Source organism: Garra rufa, chromosome 7, assembly GCF_049309525.1.
Source record: "Garra rufa chromosome 7, GarRuf1.0, whole genome shotgun sequence".
In the NCBI taxonomy this organism is placed as follows: Eukaryota; Metazoa; Chordata; class Actinopteri; order Cypriniformes; family Cyprinidae; genus Garra; species Garra rufa.
The window spans coordinates 50268692-50291749 of NC_133367.1; the positions used below are offsets into that span (position 1 = coordinate 50268692).

The 23058-nt window shown below is 36.7% G+C and overlaps 1 protein-coding gene across 1 annotated transcript in view; it reads left to right on the forward strand.

Moving 5' to 3' along the window:
- The first annotated feature begins 1148 nt into the window (after positions 1-1148).
- Positions 1149-23058, forward strand: part of LOC141338226 (uncharacterized) — a 46986-nt gene continuing 25076 nt past the window's right edge. Inside the window, exon 1 of the mRNA XM_073843771.1 lies at positions 1149-2049. Coding sequence (XP_073699872.1) covers positions 1149-2049 — 901 coding nt within the window. The remainder of the gene's footprint in view (positions 2050-23058) is intronic.

The following is a 23058-nucleotide window of genomic DNA, read 5'->3' on the forward strand; positions in this document are numbered from 1 at the left end:
GACAAAATATGAGGTTGGGCCCCCCCTACCACACAAAAGCAGATCTCTGGGGGACCCTAAAAGGCGTGGGCCCTTAGAATTATCCTAACTTACCCCCCCTTAGCGGCGCCCCTGCCCGTAAATCAGACATCAAACCAGGAGTCAGGCGTTCCAGGCAAGTCGTACCAAACTGTCTGAGCGCATTTATTATTATTATATTATTATTATTAATTTGAATGCAACGTTATATTGTCCTAAAGTCTATTTTTCCACCGTGTACAACTTGCATAAACACCGCACCGCATGTGATATCAGAGCTCGCAACTGGGAGTAACTTACATCGATCTAGAACAAGTTCACAGATGGGAAGTCACGGTTTGACTGTCGCTCCAGTGCACTTTCAGGGGTAGAAGGTTGAAAAACACGAGTAACGGGTTGCCTGGAACACGGCATAACTGAAGGCTGTAAAACATTGAGTATATGTGTATATACATGTTTATATTTTACACGCGTTATATCTATATCTACAGTGTATGTATATATTAGTAGTCAACATTTAAAGTGGATCAAAAAAGTAAAAGTTGTCCTAAGACATGATTTTATGTTTTACATTATGTTTACATACATAATATATACTTATAAATACACACAATACATGAACATATTTACACGGAAAAGTTTACGTTGGATGACATTCCTTGAGAGCAACTGATTTGACAGCATTAATTTCTTACTTTATGGTTTCATAACAACGCTGGGGCACATATTAATCTGCTACCCACGCCATGCGACGCCGTTTTGTGGACACTTGGGATCCAAGTTGATTTGTCCAAGCTAGAAAGCTGAAAAATCGAACATTTGACAGTCGGCGTACATGCCGGTCGTGAGTGCGATTGTGGCAATTAACAAATAGTGTCTACCGCAGCTCCGTTACCTAAATTCCCAACATGCATTGCGTTGCTGACGTCACGTTCCCAGACTCTATAATGATCAACAACAGTAACGTTGAGGGGGTTCAAGATGGCGCTCTTGCAACAAGTGAATGGGTGAGCTCCGCAAACTCGAATAGTTAAAAATAGCTTGTGGTGCATTTTGAAACCGGCTTTTTTACTTTGTTTAACCTAGAAGAGTATTTAGACAATAACTGCCCTTGAAGTGAACGTGACACAATGGGCAAATCCGAAAAAAGGAAGAACAGGAGTGCGTCTCAGGTGAAAGCTAATCCGGCTAGTGAAGCAAATACTGCAATGCCGCAAGTTTCTGAGTCTTCAAGTTTAGTGACCGAAAATTTACATGATTATGCCAAAATAGACATGGACTCTGACGAATTTATGTTATGTGAGGAGGAATTCCCTGCACGTCCCGACACTCCATGCAAGTCTCCTGCACCCAAACAGCGTAAAACGCAACATTCGGATGTTGCTGACATTCTCTCTCAAATCGGAGCTCTTTCGCAACTAATAAACGCTCGGTCAGATTCTTTGGAAAATATGATCGGTGAAAATATAAGAGCGATTACTTCCATGAAGGAGATAATCACTGAAAATACCAGACAAATTACAAATGTGAAGGAAGCTGTCGGATTTATGAGTGCTGAAGTTACCAGTCTGAAGGCCAAGTACGGAGTGGTGGAATCTACGCTGGGCAAAATGGAGCAGAATACCATGGAGCAAGACAGAAGGCTGTCACAGCTGGAAAGTTACTCACGACGGTGGAATCTACGACTGTATGCTACTCCAGAAAGAGAAAGAGAGGATGTGCGTGGAAAGGTAATTGAGGTTTGTCAACATCTCTTACCAGAAGACAAGGACAAACTTTCCAATGCCATTGACACAGTACACCGGCTAGGTCGCAAACAGCCGAATAAGACCAGAGGAATTATTCTGCAGTTTGTTTCCCGTTTCTACCGTGATGCTGTGTGGCGTGCAGCAAAGGAGTCTACATTTCTGCTGGAAAATAACATGAAAATGTCAGAGGACTTGTCTCTTGCGGATAAAGAAAGAAGAAATAAACTATGGCCAGCAGTGGAAAAAGCAAGAAAAGACAACAAACGTGCCTACTTTATTGGAGGTAGGGCCTTTGTTGAAGGAATCGAAATATTCCCTCCAGCATGAAACATTATACTCCAGATAAGCAATTAGAGTTTTTTTTTTTTTTTGTACTGAGACAGGAGGTTAACAAGAGTCTGTTTAATTAAGAGGCCGGTGGTGTTTTGGGATATTGAAATTTGAATTAAATTATTTTTTGTAAGTTTCATTCTGTTTCTAAATTTAATCTTAAGGAATTTAACGGGTATTATGAGGTAAACTAAATACAAATGAATGCCACCATATTTTTATTTAGACCTTTTTTGACATTTTGATACTTGAAACATTTTATTTTTGTAATGCCTGTTGCTTTAAAGAAAAAAAAAAGTTGTTTCTTTGGTAATATTGTTGCCTATGGAGGATTGAAGGTCAGTTGGATAATGCTATTACTTTGTTAATTGAACTTGCATTATAGAAAAGTTGATTGTGTTCTGAGGAATTGCTGTTCTGTAATGTAGAGATGTGCACTTTGATTTGCACTACTTCATTTATGTTGGTTTAGAGTTTGCTGTTCTCATCATTCTGAGTATATTTTTGCTAAACCTATTGCAAATATCTGTTTTATCTGCCTTTATATTAGAGATTTCTCTTTCATGTCACTATCTTTAATTTCTTTTAATACAAGAGGGTTAAGAAACCTTACAAAAAGGGAAGCAATATTTTTATATCTTAAAACATTTAAAACTGACTTTTGTTTTTTGCAAGAATGTCATTCCACCAAAGAGGATTGTAATTTTTGGAGATCTCAATGGGGTTTAGATTTATGGATGGCTCATGGAACAAGTAATTCAGCTGGGGTTTGTATCCTTAAGAATCAGTTTAATGGAAAGATTATACATTCTAATTGTGACCCAAATGGCCGTTATATTTGCCTTGTAATAGAAACTTCAAATGTAATGTGTATTGTTAATATTTATGGGTTTAATCAACACAAAGACAACGAAAAACTTATTGATCAAGTGGAAGAACACGTTTTGAATTTACTAACCAAATACCCAAATTCATTTTTAATTTTTGGAGGCGACTTTAATGTTGCTTTGGATGGTATCTTAGACAGATGTCCTCCAAAAGCAGCAGATAATTCACATCTTTATTTAAAGACGTTCATGGAACGATTTTCTTTAGTTGACAGTTGGAGAGAGACTCATCCTTCTCAAAAATGTTTTACATGGTGCAATAATTCTCTTTCAAAACAGTCTCGAATCGATTTGTGGCTTATCTCTAGAGATTTAAATAATACTAGATCTGACATTATTCCATCACCACTTTCTGATCACAAATGCATCTCTTTATTTATTCCCTTTTCAAATACTGCTAATTTGCAAAGAACTACTTCCTATTGGAAATTAAATGTTACATTGCTTAGTTATAAAGAAGTAAAGGAAAAAAAATCAATGTCATAATTTGCAGTTATTGGGAAAAAGCAAATAAAGAAAATAATTTTGGTAGTAATTGGGAGTTAGCAAAATACGAAATTGGTAAATTTTTACGAACATTTAGTAGTAAATTGGCGAAAAAGAAAAGAAATGATGAAAATTCTACAATTTATAAAATTTCAGATCTTTTGTCTAAGTCTGTTTTATCTGATGCTGAAAAGGTTGAACTTACCCATTATCAAAATATGTTAGATGAGTATTATAAACAAATAGCTGAGGGAGCTTTTGTTAGATCACGGAAAAAACGGTTGGAAGAAGGTGAACAAAATTCTTCTTATTTTTTTAGATTGGAAAAGCAACAAATTAAAAAAAATTAGATTGAAAAGCTTATAATTGATGAAACACTCTGTGAAGACCAGAAAGTTATCGCTAATTTTTGTGCCAAATTTTATTATGATTTGTATACATCTAATTTTCACAAACAACATGCTCTCGATTTTTTTGAATCTTTATCAGACATAAATAAATTGAGTAATGCGGATCAAGCCTTTTGTGAGGCTCCAATTACTTTAAAAGAAGTGGAGGAACAATTAAATCATTCAAATTAAACAAATCGCCCGGCACAGATGGCCTCACATCAGAATTTTATAATATGTTTTAATAAAAAAATAGCTCCCTTCTTGTTAAATGTTTAAAAGGAAAGTGTAAATAAATCTTTTCTTCCACCCACTTTATGCCAAGGTTTGATTACTTTAATTCCCAAGCCAAATAAAAATCCTAATTTATTAGATAATTACCGTCCTATAACGTTGTTAAACAATGATTACAAAATAATTGCTATAGTATTAGCTCAAAGATTAAAAGGTATATTACATTCTGTCATTGATGAAACGCAATCGGGCTTTATGCAAAATAGACACATATCGAATAATATAAGAATAATATTAGACATTTTGGATTATTCTGACATAATTAATGAAGACAGTTTCATCTTTTTCTTGGATTATTATAAAGCCTTTGACACTTTAGAACATGATTTTTTATTTCAGGCCCTTAAAGAAATTGGTTTTGGTGATATATTTTGTAATATGGTTAAAATGCTGTATAGAAATGCAAATAGCTCAATTAAATTAAGCTGTGGTACCTCTCCAAGGTTTTTTTAAACTGTGGGGTTAGGCAGGGATGCCCTGTATCTCCTTATTTGTTTTTAAAGCAGTGCAATTTCTCAATTTGTATTTCAAAAGAGTAATCTCAATGGAATTACAATTGGAAATGTAGAATTAATTAAAGCTGCAAGCAGCGATGGTAGGGCCCTCGCACTCGGGCTCACCGCCGATCGGTGGGGAATGGTGGGCACTATGCTATTAACACAGAAAATGTAGGAGGAATATGTCAAAGTCATTGATATGTGCCAATCTTCCTTGTGCCAGCTGGTGGCGCTATGCCTATAACTGAATATTGGCATGCAGATGTGTTCAGGCCAGTGCTTTTATCAAACATATGAAGTTTGGTGAAGCTTGAACATGGCATGCTTGAGTGTAAGTCATGATATATCCTGCTGCCAACAGGTGGCGCTATTACAAAATATTGGCTTTTAGATGTCTTCAGGCCAGGACTATTGGCAAACATGTCAAGTTTGGTGCAAATTGTACATTGCATGCTTAAGTTAGTGTAAAACAAGTAATTTGCTGTTGCCAGCTGGTGGCGCTATGACTATAACTAAATATTGGCATGTAAATGTATTCAGGCCAGGACTCTTATCAAACATATTAAGTTTGGGGCTGATTGGACATTGCATGCCTGAGTTACAGTAACTTCCTGTTTCATTGCATTAAGAGTATGCTTTAGCACTTAGCTAAATGTTGCTAACATGTTTCTAGCATGTTGCTACCCTATTTAACACTTGTTGATATTTTTAAAATGTTGCTTGGCATCCACAACAGTATTAAACATGTGACTTCCTGTTGCCAGCAGGTGGCACTATCACTATAACTGAATATGGGCATGGGCTTGTGTTCAGACCAGGACTCTTATCAAACATATTAAGCTTGGGTCAGATTGGACATTGTATGCATGAGTTACACGTATTTTTCTTTGTATTAATATCATGCTTTAGCTCTTAACTAAGTGTTGCTAGCATGTTTTAACATGATTCTAGAATGATGCTAGCCTATTTAAAACTTGCTGACGCTTTTTAATATGTTGCTAGGAGTCCGTAACACCATTAAACATCACTTCCTGTTGTCAGCAGGTGGCGCTGTGACTATAACTGAATATGGGCATGTATATATCTTCAGGCCAGGAGTCTTATCAAACGTGAAGTTTGGGGCTGATTGGACATTGCATGTCTGAGTTACAGTAACTTCCTGTTTTATGTCTTTAACAACATGCTTTAGCACTAAGTAAGTGTTGCTAGCATGTTTGAGTACGTTTTAAACTAGTTTAGCACTCAATGGCTTTTTTAGTGTGTTGCTAATAGTGTGTCACAGTGTTAAACATGTCACTTCCTGTTGACAGTAGGTGGCGCTATAACTATAACTGAATATTGGCATGTAGATATCTTCAGGCCAGGACTGTTATCAAACATGTGAAGTTTGGGGCTGATTGGACATTGCATGCCTGAGTTACAGTAACTTCCTGTTTCATTGCATTAAGAGCATGCTTTAGCACTTAGCTAAATGTTGCTAACATGTTATAGCATGTTTCTAGCATGTTGCTACCCTGTTTAACAGTTGTTGAATTTTTTTTTAAATGTTGCTAGGCATCCACAACAGTATTAAACATGTGGCTTCCTGTTACCAGCTGGTGGCGCTATGACTATAACTGAATACGGGCATTGGTGTGTGTTTAGGCCAGGATTCTTATCAAACATGTTAAGTTTGGGGCTGATTGGACATTGTATGCCTGAGTTAGAGTAACTTCCTGTTTCATTGTATTATTAGCATGCTTTAGCATATTAGCTAAGTGTTGCTAGCATGCTTTATTATTTTTGTAGCATGTTGAATATTAAGTTTGGGTCAGATTCAACATTATATACATGAGTTACAGCAATTTCCTTTTGTATTTGTATTAATAGCATGCTTTAGCTCTTAGCTAAGTGTTGCTAGCATGTTTTAGCATGTTTGTAGCATGTTGCTAGCCTATTTAAGACTTGTTAACGCTTTTCAATATGTTTCTAGGAGTCCGTAACAGTGTTAAACATGTCATTTCCTGTTGTCAGCAGGTGGCGCTATGACTATAACTGAATTTGGGCACTGACATGTGTTCAGGACCGGACTGTCATCAAACATGTGAAGTTTGAGGCAGATCGGACATTGTATGCCTGAGTAATAGCAACTTCCTTTTTCATGGCGAAACATCAAAGTTTGTCAGGCCGCCACGGACACGCCCTTCGACGAAAACTCTAAAGCTTCGCAATTTAACATCGCAAAGGCCTTATGATGACACTCAGCAAATTTGAAGATGATCGGATAAAAACTGTAGGAGGAGTTCGTTAAAGTACGAGGCATGAAAATGGCAAAAACTGCACAAAAATCGTACAGGAAATTCAATATAACAGACTTCCTGTTGGGTTTCGGATGTTGCACCAGGAGACTTTTTTGTAGGTATTGATGTGTTACATGTGTGTACCGAGTTTCGTACATGTACGTGAAACGTAGCTCGAGGCGCACTCCGTTGAAATTTTATAGGTGGCGCTATCGAGCCATTTTGCCACACCCACTTCTTAAAACCATATCAGATGTAAATTTTCGCCAGGTCTGATGCGTGTGCAAAGTTTCGTGAGTTTTTGGGCATGTTTAGGCCCTCAAAAAGACTTTTCATTTTGGAGAAGAAGAAGAAGAATTAAAGCTGCAAGCAGCGTTGACCGGGCCCTCGCCGTCTGGCAGTCGCCATCACGATAGCATCAGGAAAACGGTGCCCAGTTGGCACATGCATTCACAATAACCCTTTGGACTAACCCTAACTGCCTCTCCTCCTGTCTGACTCTTTCTCTTACCACCCATCCCACCTCCTTACACTCAGCCACTTACCACACAAACACACACATAGAGTGCAGAGCAGAGTGAGATCAGATTTGTTTTTTAATTTTCTTTCATTCGTGGAGTTTTGCATAATTATGAAATAAACTGTGTTTAATCATAATGAATAGTTATTTGTATGAAAAAAGTTTCAAAGAGTTAGGATGCTGCACTTTAAATATATAATAAATCATTGAATATTGAAAATGGAAAATGAAATTCTAGGCACGCTATCTGCCTCAAAAACACAGGAAACAAATATTAGAATGTATTTTGTATTTTTATTTATTTGCCATGGCAACAGCATTTGATGCATCAGGGACGCCTTTACAGACTCTCATCGGCCGTGTTTTTACATCATTCTGATGAAGTTTGAAGAAAATCGAGTACAAATATATTGTTCGTTGTTCGTTCGTGTGTTAGTTCATTAACCAATGTTAACAAAAGAGACCCTATTTTAAATAGTTACCATGTTTTATGATCTACATCCATTTTTAAATACTATTTTAATGATCTATAAGCATCTGTGAAATAATAATAAACAAATATATTAAAAATAAATACATATTAACTTAGTTGATGTATTTGTTTCTCATTCTAATTAAGTGAACTGAGCAGTATAGTGTCATACTTATAAGATTTTTTATTCTATCAGTGAGATTGTATATATGTATATAAATCATATAATTTTTCCTTAAAAGATTAAAAAAAGATTTTAATGCTCTTTAAGCACCTATACAAAATATACATGTAAAAGTACACTGACAGTACAGTCTATATCAACTGATTCTATGGATTATTTTCATTCTTATACACTGAGAATGAGCTAAATAGCATTAGAGGTCAAACGATTCCTTATCTTATGAGGACCTCTAGTGTTCATCCCTGGTATTAGAGCTTTAATCTGACAAATTTATGTGACACTTTTAATGTTTTTGGGGCCTCTGAGCATGATAACATTTTGAAACTACACGTATTTCCTAAGAATTTCTTGTTCTTTATATGTAAAAAGTTTTGATGAGTTAGAATAATGCAATTTAAAGATATATGAAAATAACTCTTCATCTTTTTTATTGTTACTTTCATAAATCACCACATCAACACCGTTCAAGATGTCCCAAAGCCGTTCACAATTTAACATCTTCAGTATCTTGGCATCATGTTGACAAAGTTTGGTGTGAACTGTCTGATTCTGCTATGAGTGATATGAATTTATTCACAGCTATATTTAAAAACACAGGAAACAAATGTTAAAGTTTGACATGTTGCCATGGCAACAGCATTTGATGTATCAAGGACCCCTTCACAGATTCTCATCGGCCGTGTTTAGATATTATTCTGATGAAGTTTGAAGCAAATTGAGTAAAATTAAGAGGTTGATTTAAAAGCGTTTTGCAAGCAACACACTTCCTGCTGCCAGTTGGTGGCGCTATAACTTTGACTCATAATAGTCACATCTCTGTGATCGGTATCATACGACGAACAAACTGCTTAAGTTTGGTCAAAATCAGATAAAGTGTGTCAAAATTATTAGACATTTCCTGTTTCTCATTTCTCGCCATAATTTGTCGCCCTGCCACGGCCAAACCGTTCGAGATACCAAAAATCCCCTGGCAATTTTGCATTCCCAATATCTTGAGATCATGCTGACCGAGTTTGGTGGCCATCGGTGGAAAGGTCTAGGAGGAGTGTTTCAAATTCCACAGCTTGATTTTTCCAAAAATCCATATTCAAATAAAAATAGCTGACTTCCTGTTGGTCGTAGCTAATGGGTGTAAATTAGAAAGTTGTCCGGCTTGATGAGTCCAATATATGTACCGAGTTTGGTGACTGTAGGACAAAGTAACCCCCCAACTTTTGTCAAAAGGTGGCGCTATGGAGCACCTGCTCCACGCCCATTTATGGGCTTTTATCAGTGTTTAACTGTCATTAATACAGATGTGTGTGTTGAGTTTCATGAAATTCTAAGCATTTTAAGTGGCTCAAAAACACAAAAAACTAAAGTTAAAGTTTGACACGTTGCCATGGCAACATGATAAAAGTTATGGATAACGCCCTTCACAGATTCTTATCGGTCGTGTTTTGACATTATTGGGATGAAGTTTGAAGCAAATTGAGTAAAATTAAGAGGCTGAGATTAAAGCGTTTCAAAAACGTCACGCTTTCTGCTGCCAGTTGGTGGCGCTATAACTTTGACTCATAATAGTCCCATCTCTGTGATCGGCATCAGACGATGAACAAACTGCTGAAGTTTGGTCAAAATCAGACAAAGTATGTCAAAGTTATTAGGCACTTCCTGTTTCTCATTTCTCGCCATAAATTTGTCGCCCCGTCACGGTCAAACCGTTTGAGATATCAAAAATCCCCTGGCAATTTTGCGTCCCCAATGTCTTGAGATCATGCTGACCGAGTTTGGTGGCCATCGGTGGAAAGGCCTAGTAGGAGTATTTCAAATTCCATTGCATGCACTTTTTAGACATCCCTGAATAGCCGACTTCCTGTTTGGCGAAGCACGGACTATGAGTGTGAAATTTGTTCGGCCCGATGAGGTCTATATGTGTATGAATTTTGGTGACTGTAGGTCAACCGTTGTGCGCTCCAGAACCCTTCAAAAGTCGCAATTTTTAACGCTGTGCCATGCCCCCCCCAGGTGACCCCCCCATGTCAAAGTCTGTCCGGCCCTGATGGCCGCAGGTTCCAATGTGTGTGCAAAGTTTCAAGAGTTTTCGTGTATGTTAAGGCCCCCGAAATCCCCCAAAACATTGAAAAAAAAATAATAATAATAATAATAATAATAATCCTTAGAAAAACAATAGGGCCTTCGCCCTTTTGGGCTCGGGCCCTAATTAAAGCTGCGAGCAGCGATGAACGGGCCCTCGCACCCGGGCTCACCGCCGACCGGTGGCTTCAGGAAAACAGCAAACGGTGGGCAGTATGCTTTTAATACAGTAAATGTAGGAGAAATATGTCAAAGTCACTTAAATGTGCCAAACTTGCCGCTGCCAGCTGGTGGCGCTATGCCTATAACTGATTATTGGCATGTAGATGTGTTCAGGCCAGCACTATTATCAAACATATGAAGTTTGGTGCAGATTGACCTTGGTATGTTTGAGTTAGTGAAATATATGAGATATCCTGCTGCCAACAGGTGGCGCTATGATAATATCTGAATATTGGTCTTTAGGTGTCTTCAGGCCAGGACTCTTACCAAACCTGTGAATTTTGTGGCAGATCAGACATTTTCAGGCTAAGTTATAACCACTTCTATGTCTATGCAGAAACATCAAACTTTGTCAGGCCACCACGGACATGCCCTTTAATGAAAACTCAAGATCTTCACAATTTAACATCTCTAAGGCTTCAAGATCAGACTGACCAAATATAATGTTGATTTAACTAAATGCAATCAATGCAAGGACTTCAGATAAATGCCAACTGTGAACCAGTATGCTACAAATGATGATAAGAACATGATTCATGATGATAGCAAAATGTTATTATTGCTTCCTTTACATACACCACTTCTGCTTAAATGTCATTGTTACCTATCTGTACAATTTTTGTGTGGATATTGCTTTGCTGGTGACTCCTGTTATAAGACATCACTCTTAAGTGCTACATAACTAAGAATCAATAAGGAAGACGGTGCCCAGTTGGCACATGCATTCACAGTAACCCTCTGCTAGTTTGGATTTTAAGTTTACAGAATTGAAAGGGTTACACTTTAAATTCAACACACAGACACATACACACAAAATATAAAATGTTGCCATCCAGTTTCATTTGTTAAAATTAACTATATTAGTTAACATGACCAATAAATAAATAGCATTTATTAATGTTAATTAATATTAAGCTAAAAAAAGTATTCATATAAAGTTTATGTACTGTGAATTAACATGAACATGAACACAGTTCATGTGGGTGTACAGCAATACACAATAAAGTGCTCTATAAACTCTTCATTCTTTCAAAATATCTTTAAAAATCAAGTTGAGTATTTTAACGGGGTGATAAATACAAATAAATAAAAAACAACAACTGCAAAATACGAACAATGAAAGACTAAGTGACCCTTTATATTTTCTCAAAATATCAGACTCTCAAAGATCAGACATATTTATGTAATTAAAATACATATGTGCATTTTTTGTTCAAAGATGGTCTGTAGAATGGCTCTCTACTCTGTCACCCTCTCTGCCTCTCACCCCTCCCCCCTGCAATAATGAGCTTCTCTGTGCCTGACTGAACGCACACACATACTGTAGAGACATTCACCAGAGTGACAGCAGGTTTCTGAGTTATTTTTTTAAGTTTCTTTAATTCATTGAAGCTTGTATAAAATTTATATTTCCAGCACTTGCTCAGAATGATTAGATCTCTGTGTGAAAAAAGTTTTAAAGAGTTTGGATGCTGCACTTTAAAGTTATAAAAAATTAGGGTTATGTTTTTTACTACATCTTTAAAAAATCACCACGTCAACACCGTTCGAGATATCCAAAATCCGCTCGCAATTTAACATCTTCAGAATCTTCTCTTCATGTTAAAAAAGTTTGGTGTGAACAGCTGGTTGTTCTTAGGAGTAGTGTGAATTTGTTTACAACCTGATTTTTAAAAAAATCCACCTTCAAATCAAAATAGCCGGCTTTCTGTTGGTCTTAGCTAATGAGTTTGATTTAGAAAGTTGTCCAGATTGATGAGAACAATATAAGTACAGAGTTTGGTGACTGTAGGAAAAACTAACCCCCCAACTTTTGTCAAAAGATGGCGCTATAGAGTGCCTTCTCCACGCTCCATTTATGACCTTTTGCCAGTGTCTAACTATCATTAATATTGATGTGTGTGTTGAGTTTCATGAAATTCTAAGCATGTTATCTGCCTCGAAAAGACAGGAATCTAATTTTAAAGTTTGACATGTTGCCATGGCAACAGCATTCGATTTATCATCGACCCCTTTACATATTCTTATCGGCCGTGTTTTGACATGATTTTGATGAAGTTTAAAGAAAATCGAGTAAAATTAAGAGGCTGATTTCAAAGCATTTTGAAAATGACACACTTCCTGCTCCCAGTTGGTGGCGCTATAACTTTGACTCATAATAGTCACATTTATGGAATCGGCATCATACAAGGAACAAACTGGTGAAGTTTCATCAGAATCAGGCAATGTGTGCAACAGTTATTAGACACTTCCTGTTTCTCATTTCTCGCCATAACTTTGTCGCCTTGCCACGGCCAAACCGTTCGAGATATCAAAAATCTCCTCGCAATTTAGCGTCCCCAAAGTCTTGAGATCATGCTGACCGAGTTTGGTGACAATCCCATGGAATTCCTGGGAGGAGTACGTTAAATTCCAGAGCATGCGCTTTTTAAACAGCCCTAAATATCTCACTTCCTGTCAGGTGGAGCCTATGACATAGAGTACAAAAGTTGTTTGGCTCAGTGAGATCTATATGTGTACCGAGTTTCATATCAATATGTGCAAGTATGTGTGCGCAGTACATCAAGTTTTCAAACTGTGTTCCAGGGGGCGCTGTAGAGGCCCTGAACCACGCCCGGGTCCCAGCCTCTGTGGCGTCCTGATGGCCGCAGATTCCGACGTGTGTGCAAATTTTCAAGAGTTTTTGAGTATGTTAAGGCCCCCAAAAGTGCCCGGAAGGTGTAAAAAAAAAAAAAAAATAAAATAAATTAAAGCTGCAAGCAGCGATGACCGGGCCCTCGCCGTCTGTGCAGTCACCATCCCGATAGCATCAGGAAAACGGTGCCCAGTTGGCACATGCATTCACAGTAACCCTTTGGACTAACCCTAACTGTCTCTCCTCCTCTCTGACTCTTTCTCTTACCACCCATCCCCCTCCTTACACTCAACCACTTACCACACAAACACACACATTGAGTGCAGAGCAGAGTGAGATCAGACATGTTTTTTTATTTTCTTTCATTCGTGGAGTTTTGTAAAATTATGAAATGAACTGTGTTTGATCAGAATGAATAGTTATTTGTATGAAAAAAGATTCAAAGAGTTAGGATGCTGCACTTTAAATATATAATAAATCATTGAAAATTGAAAATGAAATTCTAAGCACTCTATCTGCCTTAAAAACACAGGAAACAAATATTTGAATGTATTTTTTATTTTTATTTATTTGCCATGGCAACAGCATTTGATGCATCAGGGACGCCTTTACAGACTCTCGTCGGCCGTGTTTTTACATTATTCTGATGAAGTTTGAAGAAAATCTAGTACAAATATATTGTTCGTTGTTCGTTCGTGTTTGTTAGTTCATTAACCATTGTTAACAAAAGAGACCCTATTTTAAATAGTTACCATGTTTTATGATCTACAACCATTTTTAAATATTATTTTAATGATCTATAAGCATCTGTGAAATAATTATAAACAAATATATTAAAAATAAATACATATTAACTTAGTTGATGTATTTGTTTCTCATTCTAATTAAGTGAACTGAGCAGTATAGTGTCATACCTATAAGATTTTTTATTCTATCAGTGAGAGTGTATATATGTATATAAATCATATAATTTTTCCTTAAAAGATTAAAAAAAGATTTTAATGCTCTTTAAGCACCTATAAAAAATAATTATGTAAAAGTACATTGACAGTACAGTATATATCAACTGATTCTATGGATTATTTTCATTCTTATACACTGAGAATGAGCTAAATAGCATTAGAGGTCAAACGATTCCTTATCTTATGAGGACCTCTAGTGTTCATCCCTGGTACTAGAGCTTTAATCTGACAAATTTATGTGACACTTTTAATGTTTTTGGGGCCTCTGAGCATGATAACATTTTGAAACTACACGTATTTCCTAAGAATTTCTTGTTCTTTATATGTAAAAAGTTTTGATGAGTTAGAATAATGCAATTTAAAGATATATGGAAATAACTCTTCATCTTTTTTACTGTTACTTTCATAAATCACCACATCAACACCATTCAAGATATCCCAAAGCCGTTCACAATTTAACATCTTCAGTATCTTGGCATCACGTTGACAAAGTTTGGTGTGCACTGTCTGATTCTGCTATGAGTGATATGAATTTATTCACAGCTATATTTTTCCAAAAATCCACATTCAAATCAAAATAGCTGATTTCCTGTTGGTCGTAGCTAATGGGTGTAAATTAGAAAGTTGTCTGGCTTGATGAGACCAATATACCGACCAAGTTTGATGTCTGTAGCTACAACTAACCCTCCAACTTTTGTCAAAAGGTGGCGCTATAGAGTGTCTCCAACAAATCACCACATCAACACCGTTCAAGATATCCCAAAGCCGTTCCCAATATAGGGAACATTTTCCCTATATTCTGAGGATGATGATAACAAAATGTTATTATTGCTTGCTTTACGTCCACCACTTCTGCTTAAATGTCATCGTTACCTATCTGTACAATTTGTGTGTGGATATTGCTTTGCAGGTGACTCCTGTTATAAGACATCACTTTTAAGTGCTACATAACTAAGAAAGAATCAATTAGGAAAACGGTGCCCAGTTGGCACATGCATTCACAGTAACCCTCAGTCAGTTGGATTTAAAGTTTACTAAATTGAAAGGGTTAAACTTTAAAATCAACACACAGACACATACACACAATATATAAAATTACCAACCAGTTTCATTTGTTAACATTAACTACATTAGTTACCATGAACAATAATTAAATAGTATTTATTAATGTTAATTAATATTAAGCTAAAAAAAGTATTCATATATTGTTTAATGGTAAAATAGTATATTTTAACATTAGTTTATGAACTGTGAATTAACATGAACATGAACACAGTTCATGTGGGTGTACAGCAATACACAAAGTGCTCTATAAACGCTTCTTTCTTTCAAAATATCTTTAAAAATCAAGTTGAGTATTGTAATGGGGCGATATATATATAACTGATCTTAAAATGGTAAAATTTTCAGATGTTTTGAACAGATAACAGCAAAGTTTGTTTTGTTGACAAAGTTTGTCTTGAAACTGTTAATTAAAATGTTATATTCAATAAATAACACTATGAAAATAAATGTCTATCAATGAAGATAAACCGCTCATGCTAAAAAGTTGTATTTTTCTTAATCTTTTGCTATGTGACTGAATAGGACATGTTCATGGTACAGTTCAGTAAAAAATAAATAAAAAAACAACAACTGCAAAATACAAACAATGAAAGACTTAGTGACCCTTTATATTTTCTCAAAATATCAGACTCTCAAAGATCAAACATATTTATGTAACATCAATGTGCATTTTTTCCTCAAAGATGGTCTTTAGCAAGACAGCATGTTCTACTCTCTCTCCCTCTCTCCCTTTCACCCCTCCCCCTTCAGTCTCTCTTCAGTCACTCAATGGTAGTCACTCAATGGTGACTGAACACAGACACTCAAGGCAGAGTGACAGCAGGCTTCTGATTTCTTTTTTTAATTTTCTTTAATTCGTAGAAGCTTGAATTAAATTGATATTTACAGCACTTGCTCATAATGATAAGATCTCTGTGTGAAAAAAGTTTTAAATAGTTAAGATGCTGCACTTTAAAGATATAGAAAATGACGGTTATACATCTTTAAAAAATCACCACGTCAACACCGTTCAAGATATCCCAAAACTGCTCGCAATTTAACATCTTCAGAATCTTCTCTCCATGTTAAAAAAGTTTGGTGTGAACAGCTTGTTCTTCTTAGGAGGAGTATAAATTTGTTTAGAGCCTGATTTTTCCAAAAATCCACATTCAAATCAAAATAGCCGGCTTCCTGTTGGTGGTAGCTAATTAGTTTAATTTAGAAAGTTGTCCAGATTGATGAAAACAATATATGTACAGAGTTTGGTGACTGTAGGAAAAACTAACCCCCCAACTTTTGTCAAAAGATGGCGCTATAGAGTGCCTGCTCCACGCCCATTTATGACCTTTTGCCAGTGTCTAACTATCATTAATATTGATGTGTGTGTTGAGTTTCATGAAATTCTAAGCATGTTAACTGCCTCGAAAAGACAGGAATCTAATTTTAAAGTTTGAGACGTTGCCATGGCAACAGCATTTGATTTATCATCGACCCCTTTACACATTCTTATCGGCCGTGTTTTGACATGATTTTAATGAAGTTTAAAGAAAATCGATTAAAATTAAGAGGCTGATTTCAAAGCATTTTGAAAATGACACGTTTCCTGCTGCCAGTTGGTGGCGCTATAACTTTGACTCATAATAGTCACATTTATGGAATCGGCATCATACAACGAACAAACTGGTGAAGTTTCATCAGAATCAGGCAATGTGTGCAACAGTTATTAGACACTTCCTGTTTCTCATTTCTCGCCATAACTTTGTCGCCTTGCCACGGCCAAACCGTTCGAGATATCAAAAATCTCCTCGCAATTTAGCGTCCCCAATGTCTTGAGATCATGCTGACCGAGTTTGGTGACAATCCCATGGAATTCCTGGGAGGAGTACGTTAAATTCCAGAGCATGCGCTTTTTAAACAGCCCTAAATATCTCACTTCCTGTTGCGTGGAGCCCATGACATAGAGTACAAAAGTTGTTCAGCTCGATGAGTTCTATATGTGTACCGAGTTTCATATCAATACGTGTAAGTATGTGTGCGCAGTACATCAAGTTTTCAAACTGTGTTCCAGGGGGCGCTGTAGATGCCCTGAACCACGCCCGGGTCCCAGCCTCTGTGGCGTCCGGACGACGGCAGATTCCAACGTGTGTGCAAATTTTCAAGAGTTTTTGAGTATGTTAAGGCCCCCAAAAGTGCCCCAACGGTTGAAAAAAAATAAAAAATAAAAAAAAAATTAAAGCTGCGAGCAGCGATGAACGGGCCCTCGCACCCGGGCTCACCGCCGACCGGTGGCTTCAGGAAAACAGCAAACGGTGGGCAGTATGCTTTTAATACAGTAAATATAGAAAAAATATGTCATAAGTCATTTAAATGTGCCAAACTTGCCGCTGCCAGCTGGTGGCGCTATGCCTATAACTGATTATTGGCATGTAGATGTGTTCAGGCCAGCACTATTATGAAACATATGAAGTTTGGTGCAGATCGACCTTGGTATGTTTGAGTTAGTGAAATATATGAGATATCCTGCTGCCAACAGGTGGGGCTATGATAATATCTGAATATTGGTCTTTAGGTGTCTTCAGGCCAGGACTCTTACCAAACCTGTGAATTTTGTGGCAGATCAGACAGTTTCAGGCTAAGTTATAACCACTTCTATGTCTATGCAGAAACATCAAACTTTGTCAGGCCACCACGGACATGCCCTTTAATGAAAACTCAAGATCTTCACAATTTAACATCTCTAAGGCCTCAAGATCAGACTGACCAAATATAATGTTGATTTAATTAAATGCAATCAATGCAAGGACTTCAGATAGATGCCAACTGTGAACCAGTATGCTACAAATTCCCTATTTTCTGATGATGATAAGAACATGTAATTCATGATGATAGCAAAATGTTATTATTGCTTCCTTTACATCCACCACTTCTGCTTAAATGTCATTGTTACCTATCTGAACAATTTTTGTATAATATATTTTTGTATAAAATCAATTTTTGTCATAACTAAGAATCAATAAGGAAGACGGTGCCCAGTTGGCACATGCATTCACAGTAACCATCTGCTAGTTTGGATTTTAAGTTTACAGAATTGAAAGGGTTACACTTTAAAATCAACACACAGACACATACACACAAAATATAAAATGTTGCCATCCAGTTTCATTTGTTAAAATTAACTATATCAGTTAACATGACCAATAAATAAATAGCATTTATTAATGTTAATTAATATTAAGCTAAAAAAAAGTATTCATATAAAGTTTATGTACTGTGAATTAACATGAACATGAACACAGTTCATGTGGGTGTACAGCAATACACAATAAAGTGCTCTATAAACGCTTTCTTTCAAAATATCTTTAAAAATCAAGTTGAGTATTTTAACGGGGTGATATATATATATATATATATATATATATATATATATATATATATATATATATATATATATATATATATTATATATATAACTGATCTTAAAATGATGGTTTTCAGATGCAGTAACGTTTGTTTTGTTGTCAAAGTTTGTCTTAATGTTTTATTATTATTATTTTATATTCAATAAATAACACTATGTAAATATTGTCTATCAATGAAGATAAATTGATCATGCTAAAAAGTTGTATTTTTTTAAATCTTTTGCTATGTGACTGAATAGGACAAGTTCATGGTACAGTTAAGTAAAAAATAAATAAAAAACAACAACTGCAAAATACGAACAATGAAAGACTTAGTGACCCTTTATATTTTCTCAAAATATCAGACTCTCAAAGATCAGACATATTTATGTAATTACACTACATACAGTATGTGCATTTTGTTCAAAGATGGTCTGTAGAATGGCTCTCTACTCTGTCACCCTCTCTGCCTCTCACCCCTCCCCCCTGCAATAATGAGCTTCTCTGTGCCTGACTGAACGCACACACATACTGTAGAGACATTCACCAGAGTGACAGCAGGTTTCTGAGTTATCTTTTTAATTTTCTTTAATTCATTGAAGCTTGTATAAAATTTATATTTCCAGCACTTGCTCAGAATGATTAGATCTCTGTGTGAAAAAAGTTTTAAAGAGTTTGGATGCTGCACTTTAAAGATATAAAAAATTAGGGTTATGTTTTTTACTACATCTTTAAAAAATCACCACGTCAACACCGTTCGAGATATCCAAAATCCGCTCGCAATTTAACATCTTCAGAATCTTCTCTTCATGTTAAAAAAGTTTGGTGTGAACAGCTGGTTGTTCTTAGGAGTAGTGTGAATTTGTTTACTACCTGATTTTTCAAAAAATCCACCTTCAAATAAAAATAGCCGGCTTTCTGTTGGTCTTAGCTAATGAGTTTGATTTAGAAAGTTGTCCAGATTGATGAGATTAATATATGTACAGAGTTTGGTGACTGTAGGAAAAACTAACCCCCCAACTTTTGTCAAAAGATGGCGCTATAGAGTGCCTACTCCACGCCCATTTATGACCTTTTGCCAGTGTCTAACTATCATTAATATTGATGTGTGTGTTGAGTTTCATGAAATTCTAAGCATGTTATCTGCCTTGAAAAGACAGGAATCTAATTTTAAAGTTTGACATGTTGCCATGGCAACAGCATTCGATTTATCATCGACCCCTTTACATATTCTTATCGGTCGTGTTTTGACATGATTTTGATGAAGTTTAAAGAAAATCGAGTAAAATTAAGAGGCTGATTTCAAAGCATTTTGAAAATGACACACTTCCTGCTGCCAGTTGGTGGCGCTATAACTTTGACTCATAATAGTCACATTTATGGAATCGGCATCATACAACGAACAAACTGGTGAAGTTTCATCAGAATCAGGCAATGTGTGCAACAGTTATTAGACACTTCCTGTTTCTCATTTCTCGCCATAACTTTGTCGCCTTGCCACGGCCAAACCGTTCGAGATATCAAAAATCTCCTCGCAATTTAGCGTCCCCAATGTCTTGAGATCATGCTGACCGAGTTTGGTGACAATCCAATGGAATTCCTGGGAGGAGTACGTTAAATTCCAGAGCATGCGCTTTTTAAACAGCCCTAAATATCTCACTTCCTGTTGCGTGGAGCCTATGACATAGAGTACAAAAGTTGTTCAGCTCGGTGAGTTCTATATGTGTACCGAGTTTCATATCAATACGTGCAAGTATGTGTGCGCAGTACATCAAGTTTTCAAACTGTGTTCCAGGGGGCGCTGTAGAGGCCCTGAACCACGCCCGGGTCCCAGCCTCTGTGGCGTCCTGATGGCCGCAGATTCCGACGTGTGTGCAAATTTTCAAGAGTTTTTGAGTATGTTAAGGCCCCCAAAAGTGCCCGGAAGGTGTAAAAAAATAAAAAAAAAAAAAAAAATAAGAACCCTTAGAAGAACAATAGGGCCTTCGCCCTTTTGGGCTCGGGCCCTAAAAATAAGAACCCTTAGAAGAACAATAGGGCCTTCGCCCTTTTGGGCTCGGGCCCTAATAAACGGAGCAATTCCAATAGGGTCCTCGCACTGTAGTGCAAACATATGAAGTTTGGTGCAGATTGACCTCGGTATGTTTGAGTTAGTGAAATATATGATATATCCTGCTGCCAACAGGTGGCGCTATGATAATATCTGAATATTGATCTTTAGGTGTCTTCAGGCCAGGACTCTTACCAGACCTGTGAATTTTATGGCAGATCAGACATTTTATGGCTAAGTTATAACAACTTCTATGTCTATGCAGAAACATCAAACTTTGTCAGGCCACCACGGACACGCCCTTTAACGAAAACTCAAGATCTTCACAATTTAACATCTCTAAGGCCTCTAGATCAGACTGACCAAATATAATGTTGATTTAATTAAATGCAATCAATGCAAGGACTTCACATAATGCCAACTATGAACCAATTTGCTACATTTTCCCTATATTCTGATGATGATGATAAGAACATGATTCATGATGATAACAAAATGTTATTATTGCTTGCTTTACGTCCACCACTTCTGCTTAAATGTCATTGATCTTAAAATGATGGTTTTCAGATGTTTTGAACAGATAACAGCAAAGTTTGTGTCTTGAAATTTTTAATTATTATAATTTTATATTCAATAAATAACACTATGAAAATATTGTCTCTCAATGAAGATAAATCACCCATGCTTAAAAGTTGTATTTTTCTTAATCTTTTGCTATGTGACTGAATAGGACAAGTTCATGGTACAGTTCAGTAAAAATAAATAAAAAACAACAACTGCAAAATACAAACATTGAAAGACTTAGTGACCCTTTATATTTTCTCAAAATATCAGACTCTAAAAGATCAGACATATTTATGTAATTACTCTACATATATATGCATTTCTTCCTCAAAGATGGTCTGTAGCATGGCTCACAGCTCTTTCACCCTCTCTGCCTCTCACCCCTCCCCCCTGCAATAATGAGCTTCTCTGTGCCTGACTGAACACACACACATACAGTAGAGACATTCACCAGAGTGACAGCAGGTTTCTGATTTATTTTTTTAATTTTCTTTAATTCATTGAAGCTTGTATAAAATTTATATTTACAGAACCTGCTCAGAATGATTAGATCTCTGTGTGAAAAAAAGTTTTAAAGAGTTTGGATGCTGCACTTTAAAGATATAAAAAAAATACGGTTATCTTTTTTACTATATCTTTAAAAAATCACCACGTCAACACCGTTCAAGATATCCCAAATCCGCTCGCAATTTAACATCTTCAGAATCTTCTCTTCATGTTAAAAAAGTTTGGTGTGAACAGCTGGTTGTTCTTAGAAGGAGTGTGAATTTGTTTACAGCCTGATTTTTCCAAAAATCCACATTCAAATCAAAATAGCCGGCTTCCTGTTGGTCTTAGCTAATGAGTTTGATTTAGAAAGTTGTCCAGATTGATGAGAACAATATATGTACAGAGTTTGGTGACTGTAGGAAAAACTAACCCCCCAACTTTTGTCAAAAGATGGTGCTATAGAGTGCCTGCTCCACGCCCATTTATGACCTTTTGCCAGTGTCTAACTATCATTAATATTGATGTGTGTGTTGAGTTTCATGAAATTCTAAGCATGTTATCTGCCTCGAAAAGACAGGAATCTAATTTTAAAGTTTGACATGTTGCCATGGCAACAGCATTTGATTTATCATCAACCCCTTTACATATTCTTATCGGCCGTGTTTTGACATTATTTTGATGAAGTTTAAAGAAAATCAAGTAAAATTAAGAGGCTGATTTCAAAGCATTTTGAAAATGACACGCTTCCTGCTGCCAGTTGGTGGCGCTATAACTTTGACTCATAATAGTCACATTTATGGAATCGGCATCATACAACGAACAAACTGGTGAAGTTTCATCAGAATCAGGCAATGTCTGCAACAGTTATTAGACACTTCCTGTTTCTCATTTCTCGCCATAACTTTGTCGCCTTGCCACGGCCAAACCGTTCGAGATATCAAAAATCCCCTCGCAATTTAGCGTCCCCAATGTCTTGAGATCATGCTGACCGAGTTTGGTGACAATCGTATGGAAACCCTGGGAGGAGTACGTTAAATTCCAGAGCATGCGCTTTTTAAACAGCCCTAAATATCTCACTTCCTGTTGCGTGGAGCCTATGACATAGAGTACAAAAGTTGTTCAGCTCGATGAGTTCTATATGTGTACCGAGTTTCATATCAATACATGCAAGTATGTGTGCGCAGTACATCAAGTTTTCAAACTGTGTTCCAGGGGGCGCTGTAGAGGCCCTGAACCACGCCCGGGTCCCAGCCTCTGTGGCGTCTGGATGACGGCAGATTCCAACGTGTGTGCAAATTTTCAAGAGTTTTTGAGTATGTTAAGGCCCCCAAAAGTGCCCCAACGGTTGAAAAAAAAAAAAATAAGAACCCTTAGAAGAACAATAGGGCCTTCGCCCTTTTGGGCTCGGGCCCTAATAATAAACGGAGCAATTCCAATAGGGTCCTCGCACTGTAGTGCTCGGGCCCTAATAATAAACGAAGCAGATCCAATAGGGTCCTCACACCATCGGTGCT